Genomic DNA, 20,205 nt, shown 5'->3' on the forward strand with positions numbered 1-20,205 from the left:
TTGATTTGTACGTAGAGCCTGCAACCAAACCTAAAAGCATTCTGGACGCAGAAGCCCAAAATTCATAGACCTTTCCTAGAAAATGGCCAGTTAAATTCCAGTTGACACAGCCGGTGTGTAATACCTTTACAGTTCCCTTGAGGGATGTATGGCCAGCCACCTTAAGGGACATCATGAAAATGGAACATACCATTGTCATGTAAGTATATCGAATTAAAAATCAGTATGTCGTGCCTGTATCTCCCCTACTTACCATACTTATTTATACACCATACTAATATATGGTATGTATACCCCATTACCCTTACGTGTTAAGTGTTCACTAGGACCTGCTACCCGTAGCATACCTGTATAAAAAAAATGTGCATGACCATTTTCGGTATACCAGCTCACATCTTTGAGGGCCACCTGTGTGCACCGCAAAGTTTTACCCATTTTTTGCCCGCAGACAGCCCGAATCCACCCTTAAGGGTAGTCGTGACTAAGGTCTTAAGTAGTCAGCCCTTGAGCTTTCATGAGTGACCATGAATCCTAAGTGGGAGTTTCCACCGTGCAGGTGGCAGACCTTGCAGGCAGAGGCTGTTGCTGAGCTTGTCATCTCCTACACCAGTTCAGTGAGTCTGCTGGCAGCACACTCCCATGCTTTTGTTTTTATTCTTTGAAAATTTAGGATGCTCAGTGACAACACGTCTCTATTTCAGCTGGTAGAGCCCCTCAGCACCATGCTAACTTCTTCACAAATTGACATTCTGGGACTATTGCTTCACTCATCCTGAGAGCCTTTTGATGTTTGAGAGGCTTTGGAAAGTTTTGTTTTTCTGTTGTTTTTTATGTAAGTGGTAAAAAAAGGGGGGGAGTGAAGAGAGAAACCACTATTTTTTTAAATGTATGTGCAATCTTTTGAGGTTTGATATGCTATAAAACATTCATTTTAAAGTTGCTTGAATAAATTATTTTGGGCACTTCTTCAAAAAGATGTTGGGCTGCCTTGTGATACCACTTTATCCCTTTGGTTTTCAACAACAAGGAACCAATCCCCAGATTATTTTCTTAGTTCTTTCCTGCGCAGTGAGGAATGTTCAATCTGGAAAGCTCTTTGCCTCTGAGGTGTGAAGAGGGCCTTGATGCGCTGGAAGGAAGGGGCTCCCTTTCAAGGAAAAACAGTGATGGTTTTCGACTGAGCGGAGGGTTGAAAATAGGAGAGGAAGATGAGTTAATCATGTTTACGAAAGGACAGGCTTCCCCTTGAAGGAGGAGACAGTGGTAGGAAGTGTCCAGATTTATGGTTCTGCGCAGCGGTCTGTTGTAGCTGCCTTCTCCATGGCAGCTGACCAGCACAGGGGAGAGGGGAGAGTGTGAGAGGAGCTGTAAATCACTGCGAGAGTGTGGCTTTGACACACACATACACAAACAGCGCCAGGGCCACGCTCACAGCTCGCAGGCAGATAACGTGCCAAGGAAGGGCGGCTTTCCAGTAGCCTCCTGACAAGATAAAGCTGTTCTTAGATGAAAGGTTTTGGAATCTGTTTCACTTTTTTATTTCTTGTTTGACTTTTAAAGCATTAAATAAAAAATGACTCTGACTGCAGTCAGAATTCCATGCTACACTGAGTTACTTCTACTCAATCAGCCAGCCACCGGACGTGATAAATTTGGAATTTTAATAACTAAGCTGCTGTGCAGTATGGGCTGGTGTCAAGGGGAGCGTGGCAAGAAATTAATCTTAATTGAAATAGCTAATTTATATCATGTCGGGAGCTTTGCACAAGAAAACATACATATAAATTTTAGCTGCAAGAAGAAATCCATGGCTCACCATTCTACAATGTTGTAAGATTTAAACTTTAAATTCAGGAACAACACCCCAGTATCTGTCTTGGCCATGGAACACTGGACTGGCTCTACACTCTCCATTAGGTGTTATTAAACCATTTGTGGAAGTTTGCTCCTCCAGTCCATGTGTTTTGTGGGTTTGGGGAAGGTGTTGAACTACATCTCCTGTCATGTCCTGTGGAGGGTGCTTTATGAGAATGGGATCCAGGGAACCTTAAGTAACGTACACAATGGCTGCATGTTCTTGGACACATATTTAGCCCATAGTGTTCACACTGCACAAGCAGGGAGGGGCTTCTTCTTATTTTGTTGATTTTTACTAGTGCATGTCCTCAACCTACAGTTGGAAGACGCACAGCATGAAATGTCAAAGCGGTGCAAATATCCCAATTTAGGCACAAGATAGAAATGGCTCAATTCATTGATGGTATCTTTTCAGGGATCACATGTTTTCATCTTTGCTTTTTGCAGATGATGTTGTTCTGTTGGCTTCTTCAAGCTAAGCTTCCATCTGATGTCGGGCAGTTTGGAGCCAAGTGGCAGCAGCTGGGATGAAGGCTACCGCCACCAATTCGGAGGCCATGGTTGTCAACCAGAGAAAAGTAGTTTGTAATCTGGGTGGGCAGTGAGCTACTGCCCCAAATTGAGATTTATAAGTTTCTTGGGGTCTTGTTCACAAGTGATGCGAGATCGGAGCGCTAGATCAACAGATGGACCTGTGCAGCATCTTCTGTCTTGAGTTTGTTGAGCCGCTCTCTTGTGGTGAAAAGGGAGATGAACCAGAAAGTAAAGCTTCCAATTTACTGGTCGGTCTGTGTTCCTATGGTATATCTATGGTAATGAGTTCTGGGTCATGCCCAAAAGACTGATGTCACCAAATGCGAGTGGCCAAAATAAGTTCCCTCCACAGGGTGCTCCCTTTGAGACAGTGGAGATCAGTCACCTGGAGGGACCATAGTGTAGATTAGGGGTCCCCAAATGCAGGCCTTGAGGGCCGGATTCCAGCAAACCTGTGATTGAAGCTCCTTATTGACCAAACACTCCTGATCCAGGTAATCAGCAGCAGATAAGACAGGGTTTCTGGAAAACCAGCAGGAGGCCGGCTCTTGAGGATCCACTGCTCCTCCACTTCAAAACAGCCAGCTAAGGTTGCTTGAACATTTGCCTGGATGCCTTACTAGAAAGGTGCTTCAGGCATGTTCCACTGGACACCCCAAGGAAGACCTATAACACGTTTGAGAGACTATTTTTCTCTGCTGTTTTAGGATTATCTTTGGATTCCCTTGGAGGAGCTGAAGGAAGTGACCGGGGAAAATAAAGTCTGTGCAACTTTGCCTAGACTTAAGAAAGTATATGACATATTTTAATTTCTCTAGTATGTGAAATTAAAATTTCCAGCCATGACTTAGTGTTGTCTAGTGTTTAGGTTTTGTTACAACAAACAAAAAATGGGTTGAAACAAACAAAAAATAAAAGACAGGAGACCACCTCTGATGAATATTGTGTTTTTATGATGTTCCCTCATGAATTTAGGACATATTAAAAAATAATGCTCAAAGTTGTATTTTAAAGTTTTTTTCTTTTTTTTTTCAAATCTGAAGCAGACCAAAAAAATCTGTTTAAATAAGCTTTTAGTTGTGATGCAGAACCTCAAATAGGCAGATAACAAGCTTCCTGCTGTGCATCATTCTGAGGCATCCACTTTTCCTAGCCAAGTTGGCATTTGGCTCAAAAAATTATGGCTCCAAAATTGCTCACCATTTTTTGTCTGACTGGTAATGTTAGCTGGGGGTTGTGAGACGATGTAAATTGCTGGGTGACGGGAAGTGGGGGCAGGTTTACTCTGTACCAACAGTCCCCACTACAACTCAGAGGTGAATTTCTAATAAACTCCTGCATCTCTGCAGAAACCTTGTTCTGGGATGACTCAATGTTTTTTTTTTTTTTCCAGAACTAGTATAATTGTTATTAATAAAATAATTGGAACAGTTTCAAAATAGCTTAATAGACGATCAGAGAGGGACTTTCCTTGTTTCAACTGTCAGTTCAAACAGGGAAAGTTGTGTTGCAAGTCTTAAACTCTGTAAAACTCCCATACTAAACACAACAAAAGTTAATGACAGCAAATAAAAACCTATCATCTTTTTTTACAATTGCACATCCGCAATAACTGACTCAAAGAGATTTATTATTAGCTGTGGTCTAGCGCGCGTGCTAGTGACTGTCAGCGCTAGTCTGTTGGTGAGAAAGCAGGAAGCCGCAGAAGAGGTGTCACATTACTCCACTTCACTCTAATGTTCCTCTCAATGAAATGACTGTCTCTTTCAAGCACCATTGAGTCAAGTTCTTTTACCAGTGATCTAAGAGTCGCTTAGCGTGCAAAGTGCACGTGCCTGCCAACAGTGTCTGCATGTGAGCTGCAAAGAGGTGTTGAACCACAGGAAACACCAGCTATGCCAACCCACTGTCTATTGGTTGGAGTTTATTGTTTCTGAAGTTAAGTGGTGGTGGGGGGGTTGCTTGTCACAATTCGACTGCTGTGCGCACGTGGACTCTGGCCTGGCCGGATCATCCATCCTTGTGGTGCTTGAGGCCCCACTTGCTGAAAGTGTGCTGTACTCTGTGTGCACACAGGATCTCTGGCCTCAGTGGGGAGTGTTTACCCAGCTGAAGTCCAACACTGTCACTCTCTCCCAGCTGTTCTGTAACAACTGGAAAGGAAGTCAGTGTGCAGATAGGGCGTAAACTCAGAGTACAGGGTTTTCAAAGGATTGTAATTATATTAGTAGTTACTGTTGAAATGAAAATTTTGTTTCTACCTTGTATGTATGTATGTTTTTATGGCATTTTTTGTCATGATTAAGGTATATAAAATTAAAATTGCATTATTGATGTACTGCTTTATTAAAATCCCGGAGAACATGGAGCAGACCAAAAAACACCGTTTGAAAAAGCTTGAAGGTGTGACATAGAACCTACAACAGCAAGTCACAGCTCCCTGCTCCCATCCATTCTGATGTATCCATTTGCAGACAAATAGATTCATGAAAGTCTTTATTTTCCTCATCTGAGCTATAGGATCTAGCTCAATACTGTACCGCTATATGGCTCCAATTTTGATAGCAATTTTTGTTGCACCCCTAATGTTAAGTTAGAAGTGTGAGAGGCTATAAGTTACTGGAAGTGTGGGAAAAAATGGATGATGGGAAGTGGGGGCAGACATACTCCACACTAATGGTTCCACCCACAACTCAAAGGTGAGTTTCTAATGAGCTCCTGCTGCTTTGCAGAAACTATTTCCTACAAAACAAATCAAGTTTAATCCTAAATTAAAAAACACTGGAAATGCTTTTAAAATAGATCAAAAGATGATCAGAATGGGACTTTAAGGCCAGAGAAAATTATACCAATCTTTACTTTTGTGTCAGCATCTTTTGTGGCAATTTTTAGAGTATAGGCTAGTGCCTTAAAATTATTTAAATCTCAATAAGCAGTAGCTAATGTACTGTATCTCTGCCTGAAATAGAACAGAATGGGACCTGCTTTCCTAAAGAGAGCAGAATAAGCTTTAAAATGCTTCGTGAAGCAGCAAAACTTTTTCAGGCAAACCTTTTTTCACGTATTGCAGGAAAAGCTGGGAAAAACAAATTAAACGAGAACATAAGTGGCTATTTTTATTTCAGGACAACACTGTTTTTTTTGCAGCAGTTCTTGAGTAACAAATAAATTGAAGTCTGGACCCAATTATTTGCAGGCTGGCAAAAATTACTGTAAGTGGTGGATTGCTGATGGTAAAGCAAGATCTAGAGGTTTTTTTTTCATGTGTCAAGCCCAGTTTTAAATACACAGAATTTGTGGCACCCTTGTGTGACTTTATATTTTTTGCTGAACTTTTGAAGGAAACTATCTAATGAAATAAATATATATGAAAAATATTGCAAGCTTTTCTGATCTAAAAACCAGCAAACCAGAGACTTTGACTACACCTTCAACCCTTTACACAGCCATATTTTACTCTCTCAATCTGTCAGCTGCTGCAGCTGCAGCTCCATCATCATGCAATGATGCTGGACTCAATTGTATGAGAAGATGACGCTCTCCAGGGAGGGTGATTCTCTCTTGTATGATAAAATCAGCATCTACCTGGAGCTGACAAGATTTATCATTCTGTCTGTTTAAATGTAGCCAATTTCCCTTTAATATGATATTAAAGAATGATTGATGTCTGAGCTTCAGATATTCCCATTGTGGAAGTCTCATCTGCCAGCAGACAGCATTCAGAGCCCAGCACAGCCTAGTCGTGATGCTGATGGAAAGATGGAAGCTGATGGAATGCCCAGTATTGACAAAAGCCTTTAGCAGGATGAGCTTCAATCAATTTGGAAAATATCGCACTTTTTTTCCTTTCTGTTAACTTGTCTTTCTATATGGCATCATTGGATCCAATTTGATATGAGGAAATCTGCAGAGCTTTTATCAACCCCTGGTTAAATGAAGTGTGAAAACACATTGGAGGGAACCCTGGATCTATAGGGAAAAAGAACCTTCATGAGAGTATTCCAGGAATTGTGTCGACAGATTATATAAATAAGTTTATGTATTTATTACTGCTTTAAATAACATAATTTAGAAATTGGTGTTAGTCTTATTCACTCTTTTGAAAATTCTTATCATTTTACTTTTGTATGATACGACAGCTCATTGTTTTTTGTGCCCCATAGGGCGTTCACATCAAATACGATTTGCGCATCAAATATGCATCCACTGTCTCCCTTTGGACAGGCGCCCCATTCACTGTTCGAGGGTGGTTCATAAACGTGACACTCCTGATGTTTGTGTGAGAAATACCGTCAAAAGTTTGTAGCCTGATTGCTACATGGGCCCGTTGACTGTATATCTCACTTAAAAATCCTGGAAGACATTGATGATGTAAAGGGAACAAGTTTATTTTTTATGAAGACAGCTGCAAAAGTATTCATAAACAAGTGTTCATGAGATCATTCAGACACTCTCCCAATACGGTGAGCTTCACCATTTACTGCAATGACGACAGCTTTCAGCGGTACTTCCGTCTGTCTGTGACCCAGTTGATGACTTGCTGTCCTGCATTAGTTCGAGGAGGGAAAAAATAAATAAATAAAATTAGAAGATAAAATAAGTTCATGAGGAGAATGAAACTTTGCGCTCCACCATCTAAATCACGCTGCTATGCCAGAAACAAGCTACGATCTCCGGTGTGTCCACTGATCCCCATCCAGATTGGGTCCATAGGCAAGACCCTTGACGCTGCTGCCTAACTGTGTCCCTGTGCCCTCCAAATACAGGGTTGTGTCAGGAAGGGCATCCAGCGTAAAATCTTGGCCAAATCACGGTAGCGAAACAGTCGGTGCTGTTTCACTGTAGCGATCACGAAAGGGATAAGCCGAAAGGGGTACATTTTATATAATCAAAAAATACATTTTATCTAAACTAAATGCAACTGTCTGGGAAATACTGAGCCAAATGTGCAAAATGTATTTTAATGATTGTAAATAACCAAGTGACTGCACAAGATTCAAGTCTTGCTTTAACTCTTAAATTTGATTAATTTACTCAGTGATTCAACTTTCATATTTTTGTGTTGAAGTTAATGGATTAATTTCTTTGTACTTGAACGTTCTATAGACCTCACGAGGGTTTTTATTTTATGTCATTTCATGCTTCACCAACTGCATATTATTAATGCCACTTAAATGTACAAATTGAAATGAAGAAGACACGAAGAAAAGGAACATTCACACGATGTGACACTTCTGCATGTCTTTGAGCAGTTTTCTTGTTTTCCATTTATGATAGCAGTGCTTAAGCTTGCCTCTTTCCTGCCTCTGTGTGCGTCTCCAGCATTCACTGTGTCAGCTCATGTTGATTTCCGCAGGGGAAGTTGCTTCGGTGCTATCCTCAGACAAAGCCCTGACCCCAGGGGTTAAGGAATGTGAACCCAAGGCTGTGACGATTGGGACCTTCCTTCAGGGCACACAATGCAGTTGGATGGTCTCTGGGGTCCTAAAACCTTTCATTTTCCTTTGTTTTTTAATCAGATGTTTGTAATTAAGTGAAACAAAATTCAACAAGGACACCGCACGATGTCAAACTTCTGCATTAATATTTAAACTTTTTTAATGCAGTTTTAATTATTTCAATAAAACAGGATTTGTTCATTTTAGAATTGATAGAGATTTATGCAAGGAAAGTTACTTTATTGGAAGGTTTACTTTAAGTAATTTACATGAAATTTATATGTACATTCCGCATACTGGAAACCGTTGTCAATACGATGAAAGGGGCGATAACTTTTAGGAATGAGCTCCTTGTGAATTGGCCAAGTACAAAGGAGACCAAAAGGCTGTTGTCTCATTTATCACCCACTTTAAGAGAGGGAGAAAGACTGGAAGAGGGGGCTGTCAAAGCAACCATAGCAGAGTGTGGCGTTAATAGTGGTGGTCTTTTATTCCCCGGGAGGGGCAGTCACATCACAATGAGTTAAGAAACAGAAACAGACATGAAGGGGAGATAACTGTGCCAAAAGAGGTTGAGTTTTTTGAGTAAATTTAAACGCCAGCGTTCTGCAAGTATAGTGGTGCAATTCACTGAGAAGCTGAACAGCCTCCAGAGAATTTATATTGATGAAGGCGAAGGGTCAGGTCGCTATTAATCATAGCCAGAGTGGAGGATTAAATAGCTGGAACTAGCGGGAAGATGAGAGAACTTGTCCAAATCGAGGTGTTTAAAAGGACCATGTTATGTCTGTCTTAAATTACACAGTGAGGGCCCGAGGTAAAACTGTGAATTTGAGCCAAGCGCCAACGCAGATTAAGAATATACTTCCTGTACCTCCTTTGTGCTCAATAAACTCAGTCAAACAGCATTCTCATGGAAGACAGACGATGGACAAACAAAGGGTAATAGATGTGCAAGGCATACGCGTTCCAAACAGATGATAAATGAGCACCATTTGTTTTTTTAAATAACCATTTTGATATCTCAACTACCATGGCATTAATTATTTATCAGGGTTTAGTGCAAATGTTGGGAGTACCCAAGTTCTTAATAAAGCTAGGTTCACCTCCGGTAGCAACACTTGATTCCCTATGGGAGAAGTTAACAAAATTGGCATTTGATGATTTCATCTTCAATTTATCTAAAGTCTTGGATGGGGTGTTGAAGAGGTGCACCCAAGGTGAAAGGTGGTAGTTTTGAGATGTTTCATCTAAAACAGAATCAACAACAGAAGAAAATTACATTAAGAATAGATCTATCTAACTGTACTGATATCCATATAGCGCCTCATTCACAAAAATGTGGTTTGCACAACAAATTTATGTCTGCCGCCTTTGTCTAAACATACAAAAAAATAAGAAAGACATCTTAAGCTTAGTTTACACTCGTACTATTCCACTGTAAGCAATAGTATGGTATGGTTCAGTTAATTCTGACGAGCGTTTCCCCTTCATTAATCCTCGCTCCCACTGAGTGGTTTGTTTTCACTGCGCATGCATCGTATAGAGCGCTAGCGTGTCATTGCATCATTGTAGTGTGACAACTAGAAAAGAAACATCAATGGAGGTCATCCAGCAGCTCGTCATTTCTTGCTTTACTTTTTGTATATCCTATAAAACAGGAGTTTAATGTTGTTTGAAAGAAGATTGCGGTAGCTAAGAAGAATACTGCAGTAAAGAGGAAAACGGAAATGCTAGATTAGCGAAATATTTGTGCTTTTTGATGTCATCATCACTTTCTGCCAATCAACAGGTGGCAACAGCGACTCCGCCCTAACTGTTCCATTCCATTTTTCTGTGGACCTACAACAGATTGGGCCTTCAAGAGGTACGGGTTGGTACTGTTTAATGGGTCCATTTTACAATGGAAACACTCAAAATCAGGGCTGGGTATAATTTTCAGAAATTATTTGATTTGATTCACAAGAGCCTGAATCGATTCAATTGCGATTTTTTTTTTCAATTCTTTTGATTCTTCAATTCAATTCAATTTTGAGTTTACACATTTATATACATTTGTTTAGAAATACATTAATAATCTACTCTATAATTTCAATATATTTATATTAATCTGATACACTTCACATATTGTAAAATGTATTAGTGAAATAATGAGATTGTTAATATCATACCGTGTTACATGGTTTCTCAAAAGGAGAATTTCTAACAAAAAGGTTCAGATCATTAACTTTGTAAATATTGTTCTGCTTCTCCAGGAGGACATTTCAGTTTGGCCACTAGGTGGCAACCCCGCTATGGATGTACACCTTATTCAAGAAGAAGACAACAGTAAAAATTCATGCCTGTGAGTTTATAAAGATGTTCATATAGTCAGCAATGTATTTTTAGGTCGGACGAGCGTTAGCATTAGCCGTCCTATGGGGAATTCCATTAAACGTTAGCATCAAGCTAGCAGACTTTAGCTTTATGTGCTAAATCGGTTTATATCTTTTGTGAGTCAATTATTGATCTATTAAGCTTAAATTGATTCAAAACGATTAATCAATTTTTTTCAACTCAGTCCTACTCAAAATATCGGACTGGACTGTACTGGAAAGCTCTGTGGAAAGAGGCTTTAAAGTTCAGGAGCAGAATGATCTGATTCTCTTCCGTGCTGATTACATCATCAACCATCATGGGCAAAAGATGAGTTCCTGATTGACTGACACAGCAAATTCTTCGCCAAAGTTCAGTTGAATTTTTGACCTTTGTCGTGTCACCAAAAATGCTAAAATTGCACAGGAGGACCATTGATTGGATCAGTACATTGACTTAACATTGAAACTGGATACCCCTGTAGCTGGACCATTCGGTGTGAACATAGCTAGTCTGATGTTATTGAAAGCCCTAAAAACAAAAGAAAAACAAAAAAGACCTTCGAAAAAAAAATTGTTCTTCACACACTAAATTGAAACTTTCAAAACCCAATATGGATGACAATTAGGATGTGAAAAAACAGGGTTTAAGAATCCTCTTCCTCAGATCTACTAAATGTCTTTCAATAAAAATAAAGAGTAATAAATCCACTCATCCATTTCCTAAACCCACTTCATCCTGTTCAGAGGCTGGAGCCAACACCAGCTTCCATCAGGCCAGAAGTTCACCACATCCTGGACAGGTCACAATGCAGGCCACCTCAGAACCAACGAGAAAAGTAAAAACAACAAACTGCCATGCACACCCACCGTATCAAAATAAATCTGTTGATCATAAATGTGCCAAGCTTGTAATCCTTTGAAAAATGTAACTGATCTTTCTTTTTATTGAGCCTTAGGGGATGGAAGAAACTGTAACTTGATTAAAACGGTCCATATTCATGCCAGGCTTTGCTATTATCCAAGTTTGGTAAGCTTTGGATGGGGGTCAAGTACTACATAAATTATCCAACTGTTCTTATCTGTGAGTATTATCTTTGCAAAGTGAGTAATGAATATTTCCCTTTGCTTTACAGTATTTCTGCAACCAGTTTCACTGAAGCTGTTTTAAATTACAGATTGTAGATCGGATTCAAATGCTGTCAAAACAGACATTCTGTGTGCATTAATCTTTTTCTGTTCTGGCATCATCTGGAAAAAAAAGATGGACCCGGATTTAGCCAGCCCTACATTGGGGGGTAAAGACTGGGTGTGCTGAGAGTTTGGGGTGTCAAATACCTCCAAGATCCTAAAATGCTTCGGAAACCATGCCATCATCATTTTAGTTTATCTGAACTATTTTTTTTTTTTTGTTGAATACTCTTCCTATCACTACCCTCTTTACCGGATTTGGGAAAGGCACAAGGAGGACACTAGTTTGTTCCCTGCATGTTGAGGCTGCATGTATTACTTACTTACTATTTATTTCTATTTACTTATTTGCAAGGATAACCATTTTTGCTCTGATTCTTTTTAAAACGTGTTTTTTTTCCAATCCCAATGTTTTTTAATGATTTTTTTTGTTTGCTTTTGCTTTTGCTGTGGTGCAAGTTATTTAAATTATAAACTGACCAATCAGAGGCCTCAATTAAAGTATGTTGTCTTTTATTAAACTTTTGAAGCATTTGTGATTGACAGATTCTTCCGAGCCTGCTTTCAGCTGAAGGGGTGTGGTCTTCTAACATGCTCACTCCTGAATGGAGGGAGTGGTTACCATTGAAACGTGGACCAACTTGGACCAATCACAATTTATTGATGGTTTCTGGTTCCAAAAGGCTGTTTCGTAAAAAAATGTCGATGAATTGACTTAATTTTGTTGGAACTAGAAGAAAGTCATTTTCCGAGGTTGATGTAACATTCAGTCAGTCCAGTTCTCTTATACTGTCAATGGTCCATCCTTGTAGGGATTTTTAAAAATGTTTTGTTTTATCATTTTCCCTTTTTTTGTGTGGTTTGTTTATTTACTTATCTATTTATTTAATTATTTATTTATGACCTACTTGTAGATGTTGGCGGGAAATCACATTTTGGGGGGCATTTCCCCCTTTGCCCATGCCTATGTCCGCCCTTGGATGTGCTCATCTTAGATAAAAGGGGAGGCAGTTGAGAAGTCTATCTGCTGAGCTAATAGCTCTGCTGTAACACGTGTGTCCAGGTTAACACAACAGGAGATAAAAAGAAGCAGTAGCTGAAAAAATTTTTTGGAAGGGAAACTTCCACCTTTGCTGATGTGTAGAGTTGTGTTTGGATTTGTGAAGTTCTCAGCGAGCCTCACATCTGTTTGTCGCGTCGCTGCGGGCCGGTGCGCGTTGGTGGGAGTACCCCCTGCGCAGGTCCCTTTCGCTGTGCACTTCCAGCAGTTGGAGTTGTTCTACACCCGAGAGAGGGGGAGGCAGCAGAGGAGTGAGCGCAGCAGCTGAGTGAGCAAACACAAGCAGAAACATTAGGTTCGCTTCTGACACCATCACCCATCGACCTGTCACTTTTACCGCTCCGCGAAGCTCCAGAGCGGCGACGGCGGCGGCGGCGCCCTGGTCTGGTTTGTTCTGCTCGAGCAGTGAAACTCCCGAACGCGGTCGTCTCAGCTGGCATGAGCTAACCTACGAGTCCGACATGGAAACCAAACCGTTCCTGTCATTGGGTAAGTTAGTTTGTTTTCAACAAACCTTCTAAATGTTAAAGAAAAGACTATCGTGCTGGAGCTTCGGGTTTTCGCTACTTGGTTTCTTTCTTTTTTTTTTTTTTATCTTGACAGCGCGTGGAGCGACTTGCCAAACCGCATCAACACGTTTGTTGTTGCCGCCGCTGCTTCTTTTTCTTCTTCTTCTTTGTGTAATTTCCTATCCCTTTAACTTATAATTTATCCTTTTATCGAAGCGGACAGAAGCGCGGGTCTCGTGCTTTTTTAATTGAGCTGGTGACATTTCACTTCGACGCGGAGTGACAGCGCTCGCGGCGTGGCGCGCGCGCGCTCCTCGCGACTCGTTTTAACTTTTACACTTCGGTTAACTATTGAGAGATTTTCTTCTAGAAAAGAAGAAAAGTCGAGGTTAAACTTGTTTTTTGCTGCTTCTGGTCACGAACTGAACTCCCAAGAACAAAGGGAGATTAACTTTACATCGTGACTTTAAAATGTGACCCTTTAAGGATTATTTAATTCATTTTTATTATTTTTACATACTGATGATTTTTTTTCATTTCATATCATTTTTATTTTTAACATTATTTTTTTGCTTACTTGGCATATACAAAAATTGCAAACGTTGCAAAAAGCTTGTAAATTCCACCCAAAAGTGACCTCATGCTTTGTTGATTGACTCCTCCTATTGATCCTTGCTCCTATTGATAATCTCACTTTAGCTGCAGACAAGTGACCTCTGTTCATTGCGAAATATTTTAATTTAGGACTTTTAAAAAATATGAAATAAAATTGTTGAGTTAATCTCTAGGAGTCTCACTGTTTTTACTGAAGCTGGTCCTGCAAGAAAGCCAGATTTCAAGTGTCAAATCTGAGATTTTGCATTTTTTTATTTATTTATTTTTATGATATATGTGTTTTTAAATAATTATTTAAAATTATATTCTGAAATCTAGTCTAGTTGAAGTTAATAGCAGTTTAAACACTCTAAAGCACTCCAAACTGTAAATCATTAATGCTGACTGCTACTGTAAGTTTGTGAACAGAGCAGACCCTTGTCCTCCTGCAGCAGAGACAAGCGCAGAGCTGTAGGTTTCCCCCCGCCTTATTGTGTCTGCGGCTCTTTCATGGAGGCGTCATGTTACACCTCGACACATATCATCAGCTGCATGAACACACCGAGGAGATTCACAGGGACTTCTGAGACTCGGGGTGGCTGTCTTGGGTTACAGGCCCCGCTCGCTGACTCTGTCCCACAACACCCTTTATGTGGCTTCCCAGAAATACACTCAAGCGCCTGCACTGCACACATGGACAGGCTGTTGTTACAGGTGCAACACTTTGTATTCAAACTCTGGACATTAGGGGTGCAACGATTAATCGACTCAATTGGTTAATTGATTTAAATTCCTGTGATCCAACCAGATTGATCTATCTAATACAAGGTGTTAATCAAATACCGTTATAAAATCGTTTCAAAATGATATAGATCAATCATATCAATATTGGAAAATACTATTTGGATAGCAGAAAATGATCAATCCATTATTATTGTCCAATGTGTGGAAACGTTTTGAATTTTGCAAAGACAGTGTGGTAGAATGTTCCCTCTGTTTTAGTTTTATGTGAAAAATAAGTGGGCTGAACTTTATGGAGCAAAAATGTGAATGGATTTGACATTCATTCTTGTGTAATTGCTTATTTCTATTTAATGTAGTCTTGATTATCTTGCAAGAAATACAAAGTGTGTGGAAAACTTCCCCTCCAGTGTTCAGTACCAGATATTAATCTCTGAGTGAAGATTTTAGGTCAGTGAATCGGATCGTTCAAAATGAATCAATGTTGACTATGAATCATTTTGTCAACTGCAAATCATGATATGAATCTTTTTTTTTTTGTAAAATGTATCATTACACCCCTAATGCACATTTACATCAAGCATGTTCAGCGACAGCGAACCCTGATAAAATAAACTATCCAGTTTTGGATCCTCTTTCAATCACGGCACTTTGTCACCTTGTCTTTAAATCTCAATTTATATCTAAACTTGCACCATTAAAGGACAATTTGAATGGCAGGTTCTAATTGGCTGTTTCAAGGGCGCAGCCACACGCGGAGACCTTGAATTTATTGATTGCTGCTTACTCAGTGTCATTTCCTAATGTGGCGCTGCATTAGGAATTCTGACATGGATCTGTTTGAGATGACAGTGAGTACATTTTACAACTATAGCGCGCGTGCTGGCTTTGATGACGACACCTTCCATCCAGCACCGCTGGCTCAGGACTGTGTACTGCCTGATGCCATCATCAAGCACTCCGCCCCCCCTTTTCATATCTGACATTAAGCCATGAAGACCAGAGGAATGACACTGAAAGGAGAATGTGTCCTTTAGTCACAGCATTATGGGGAGGATCATGACAGTTTGTCAGTGAAATGAACAGCGTGAAAGGAAGAAGGATGGCTTAACGCAGATGAGCCGGGCAGCTCTTTTCAAGCCGTTTGCTCTTTCAGTATCGATTCCCCGTAAGAGTGATTATTTTTGTGGCAAATTTAACATCATCGAGATAGCCTCTTCCTGACAAAACTCCAACATGTAGATGTTGTGCATTTTTAGTTTTCATTACTTTTATTGATTTTTATTTTCTTTATGAGAGCCCAGAGGATATAGAGGGGCTTTAAACTGTAAAACTAAATGTATTTTGAATGGAAAGAAATATTTTAATAAATGAGGGAGCGGTGGTGTCATAGTGCAGAAGCCGGAAAAATATGAGCATCCAAGAAAATGTAATGTTTCAGATATGTCTCCAGCTGTTCATGTTTCAATAGAAACTTTGGCTGATGGTGATTTCAACTCTTTTTGAACCTTTGTATCTGTGATTAACTAATTGCAACCACATTTTTCTATAAGCAGATGGCTAAACTTTTCCCCATGTGACAAGGCGTTATTAGTTTTTTTGTTTTTTTGTTCAGAAACTTTCTTTTTAGTTTATATGATCAGGATAAAGCAACAAATGCAAGTTAAAATACAGAAAATACATGTTTAATGAAGGTTTGTAGCAGAAAATCTTCATTTTTTCCCATCATTCTCCAAAAAAATAAAAAGAACATAGTATAAAAAGTTCAGAACAACCTTCTTAGACAACATATTCTACTTGAACAGAGAATAAATTCACATAATTAACAGCAATTCCCAGACAATTTATTAAAATAACAGGAGGATTTTGTGCAAAGATAGTGCTGTAACCCTTAGAATAAAAAATACCTATAAGAGAATAGGGTCCAATATTTTGCCTTTTTTACCCTCATTTAGACTAAATCTAATCACAGATCTTAAAAAAAACTACATATTTAAGGCAGTCCAATCATTTGACAGAATAAAAAAAAGATTTATTTGTCAAAAAAATGTCTAAGAAAGAACTGGAAGATTATTAGTTGATTTACAAATAAATTGTAGATTTTGCAAATTTCTAAAAAGCAGATATAGTAGATGTTTCTGAAGCAACAATACAACTAAAGAATAGAAATGATGGAAGAACGTTTGTTTCAAACGTATATACAGTATGTTTTGTCAACCCAGTTATTTAAAAGATTTTTAGATTTTTTTTTTCACTCAGTGCATTCAGGGGACAACCTTGCTTTTATAGACTGTGCAAAGTTTCTTCATTGTTCACTACAAAAGACACAAGGGCCTTGACAGAAATGTGCTGTGAGGAAATTGTCAGGACTATTTTTTTTCCGGCAAACTTACATTTCGTACTTTTTAAACATTTACAAACTTTTATTTCACGTGTCTTTGAATACACAGAAGCTACTGAAGACATGCCCAAAGTCCGGCCCCTATTCGAATTTCTACCAGCTCCATAGACACCTGTCATATAGTCAATAATATATGATCGCCAGCACTTCCTAAGAACTGTTTGCAGGATTTGTTGATTGTGATTGGCTAAAATTATGTTAAAATGGCATCGTAAACCTGTAGCAACAACCTGTGGCTTCTTGACCTTCAGAGCCTTAAGGGATGATCACAAGCACAGTGGTTTGTACTGTTGAATTAGATACAAATTTGTGTTATTCATGTATGAACTCAGATTTAATGTTGACAGAAGTTATTTTTTTCCAGAAAGACTTTTTTAATGTTATTTCTGGTTCCTCAAATATGAAATTCACTGTAATTTAGGTAAAAATGTATTCAAAAAGTTCCTGTTACTTGCGAAGAAATTAACATTAAACTTTTCATTTCCATTTAATGTTGAAATGGATTGCTGGAATTCACCTCAATCTACTATGTCTTTTATTTCTTTTTTGATATTGTTTCTCAGTTTTTGATCACTCAGAAACATCAGTAACAACACGATGGTTTAAGCAAACGTTTGACCATGACTTCATGGCTTCATGTCCTGTGATCATTTCCTCACATGGTTACTCACATGCACAGAAAGTTTTGACATGACTTCTCAAAATTTTCCATTAGGGATTGACAAAGCTCTCAAAAATAACTCCTCTTTTAACTTTCAATCGATGAATCACAGTCCAGCACTGTCAGAAGTGCTTGATTGTGCTTTCGCTTCCTCAAATAGAGACTCTTCAGCTTTGTTGCATTTTGTTTGTGGGAATCTACAATCATCCGTTTTGATCTGAAAGTGATCAAGTTCACGGCCTTTGATTAGAAAGTGAGGGTGGTGTGTGTGTGTTTGTGTGTGTTGACAGGAGACGGTTAAGGGCTACATTCCTGCTCTGGCAGTAACCCAAGAACAAAGGTGATACAGGGAGGTGTGTGTGGTTGTGGGTTTGGGAAATTACACTGCCAAGAGCATTTGGCCAAGTTTGCCTTTTTTACGGGCGTCCAGTTTTTTTTGTTCCCGATGCGATCCTTTCACCCCCCCACCCCTTTTGGAGAAAAAAGCCCGCAGCTGTCATTTTTATTGGAGGAGTTTTATAGGGAGACTTAATGGCTTAAAGTGACAGCTCTGTCTCTCCTTCTCTTTTTCATCCCCTCTCCGTCTCACCCATGACGCCTTTAACTTTAGCAAATCAAAGAAAATCTGCTCACTTCTTCTGTCTGCACCCCCCCACTACCTTCACTTTCCCACCCCTCACCCATGGCATCACGCAAACCCCGCGAGGGGGCAAATGTACGCTCGCTTATGAACACAGCTGTACAGCAGCGTATTCCTCACTTCACAGAGAATTTGAGCTGATCAGTACAGGGTGTTAATTACGCTTCAGGCTTCAGCATTAGATGAAATGATGTGTGTTTCTGCCTGTCATGCCCCCCCCCCACACACACACACACAAACACACTGCAGCCTCTGCTTGTTTATGTTCTAAACAGCATGAATCACGAAAAAGCTGGAAGGCTCTTTCTAATGCTGGGATCTGGGAAGGACTCAAACGCTCGTTAATTATTTGTGTTTGGAGCAGCTCCTTCAAGAGACGTCTTTATTGATAACGACCACTCTGAACTTTGCACCTCAAACCTTGACCTTTGCTCCCCATATGCTCGATCATTTAGGAAATTTGCCTTTGACATTGTGTCCATTTAAAGACCCACTCTGATGAAAATTGTGTTTAGGCGTTTTTAACAGGACCTCATGCTATTTTCTGATGATGGAGGACATATATAAAGAAAATTAAGCTCACTTCTGAGTAAGGCTGGGTATCACTAATAATTTCCAGAAACTATTTGAAACTAACCCTAACCCTGAATTGATTTTGATTCCATTTTTTTTTAATTATTCTTTCGATCCACTTTATTCAATTTGATTCAATTCAATTTCACATTGTTTGCACATTTAGACACTTTTGTTTAGAATTACATTAGTAATCTATTGTGTTTTGAATATTTTTGTATTAATCTGATACAGTTCACATACTGTAAATTGTATTACTGAAATAATGAGATTGTTAATAGCATACAGTCTTACACGGTTTCTCAAAGGAGAAGTTCTAACAAAAATGTTTAGATCATTAACATTGTAAACATTGTTTGGCTTCTCCTGGAGAGCATTTTAATTTCCCCACTAGGTGGTAATCACACTGTAGCAGTACACCTTAATACAGAAGAAGAGAGTATGAGCAAAAAACTGTTTTAGACAACAAATGGTTACTTTAAAAAATATTTCCTTAAAGAGTTTGGAAAATGTATATTTTGAGTATATAAAGAAGTTAATTTAGTCAGCAATGTATTTTTACAATGACCGAGCGTTAGCATTAGCCATCCTATGGGGAATTCCATTAAATGTTAGCATCAAGCTAGAAGCTGTGCTAAATCAATTTATATTTTTATTAATCAAATATTGATCGATTAAGCTTAAATCAATTCAAAACGTATTAATCGATTTTATCAACCCAGCACTAATTTTGAGTATTTCGTTATTTAAATCATTGTGAGTCAGTAGCAGATAAAAAAATGCCTTTGGAAAAAGATTGTAATTGTTACACAGAAAATACTTGGCCAGGCCACAAGCTGATGTATCTACTTGTAGACGACTAGATCCATGTAGGTCTTCGTTTTCCTCATTCGAGGTGACAACTGGATCAAAACTGTACAGTTGGATACCTCCAGTAGTGCTCGTTGTTTTTGTTGCACCGGTCAAGTTAGTTTGGGGGTATGAGGGGTTGTAAGCTAGCATGAGAGCAAGTGGGTGACGGGAAGTGGGAGCAAGTTATTCTGAGCCAATGATTAATTACTGCTGCTCTGCAGAAACTATGTCCTAGAACAAGTCAAAGTAACCGCTGTCGGGCCGGATCCGGCCCTCCAAGTAATTATATGCGGCCCTCCAGATAATTTTAACTTATTGTTATTAATGGCCCGATGTTATCTTGCGCTCATTTCTAACTTGTATAATTTTGACAAAATATATTTTTATGGAGAGTGAAATTTAAGGTTTAAAATGATTTATTCTGGAATAATATCCCTGCCATTTAATTATTCAAAATAATGTTAGAAAGTTACGTTTTTAAAATTTTAAAATTCTATTTTTTTTCAATAAATGTTTATCCTGTTTGGTCCACTACTTAAAGTGTGTTTTGGATTTCGGACCCCATGGTAATTGAGTTTGACACTTGTAAATCACAATTTAAAAAACTCAGGATCTCTTAGTACCTCAAAAGATAATCACAGAATATATCTACCCTATACCTTCTTTTCTATTTTTTTCCATGTAGGCTTAGTCTTTCATGATGATTTTTTTGGGTCATTTCATCGTGTTTTTTTTCTCGTACTTTTCTTTTATCTGTGACTCATTTGTATAAGCTTTTGAATTACCAGTAGAAAAGGACC

General features: G+C 39.0%; 1 protein-coding gene across 3 annotated transcripts in view; it reads left to right on the forward strand.

Annotated features, from left to right (window-relative positions):
- rxraa (retinoid X receptor, alpha a) overlaps positions 1–20,205 on the forward strand; it is a 197,634-nt gene that overhangs the window by 60,804 nt on the left and 116,625 nt on the right. The window contains exon 1 of one of the 3 annotated variants that reach the window (XM_024298832.2): positions 12,680–12,923. The exons of the other annotated variants lie outside the window; for them this stretch is intronic. Within the exon in view, the coding sequence (XP_024154600.1) occupies positions 12,896–12,923 (28 nt within the window). The 5' untranslated portion in view covers positions 12,680–12,895. Of the gene's footprint in view, positions 1–12,679; positions 12,924–20,205 lie in introns of those variants that run through there. 3 annotated transcript variants of the gene reach the window in all.

Source organism: Oryzias melastigma, linkage group LG12, assembly GCF_002922805.2.
Source record: "Oryzias melastigma strain HK-1 linkage group LG12, ASM292280v2, whole genome shotgun sequence".
Taxonomy (NCBI): domain Eukaryota; kingdom Metazoa; phylum Chordata; class Actinopteri; order Beloniformes; family Adrianichthyidae; genus Oryzias; species Oryzias melastigma.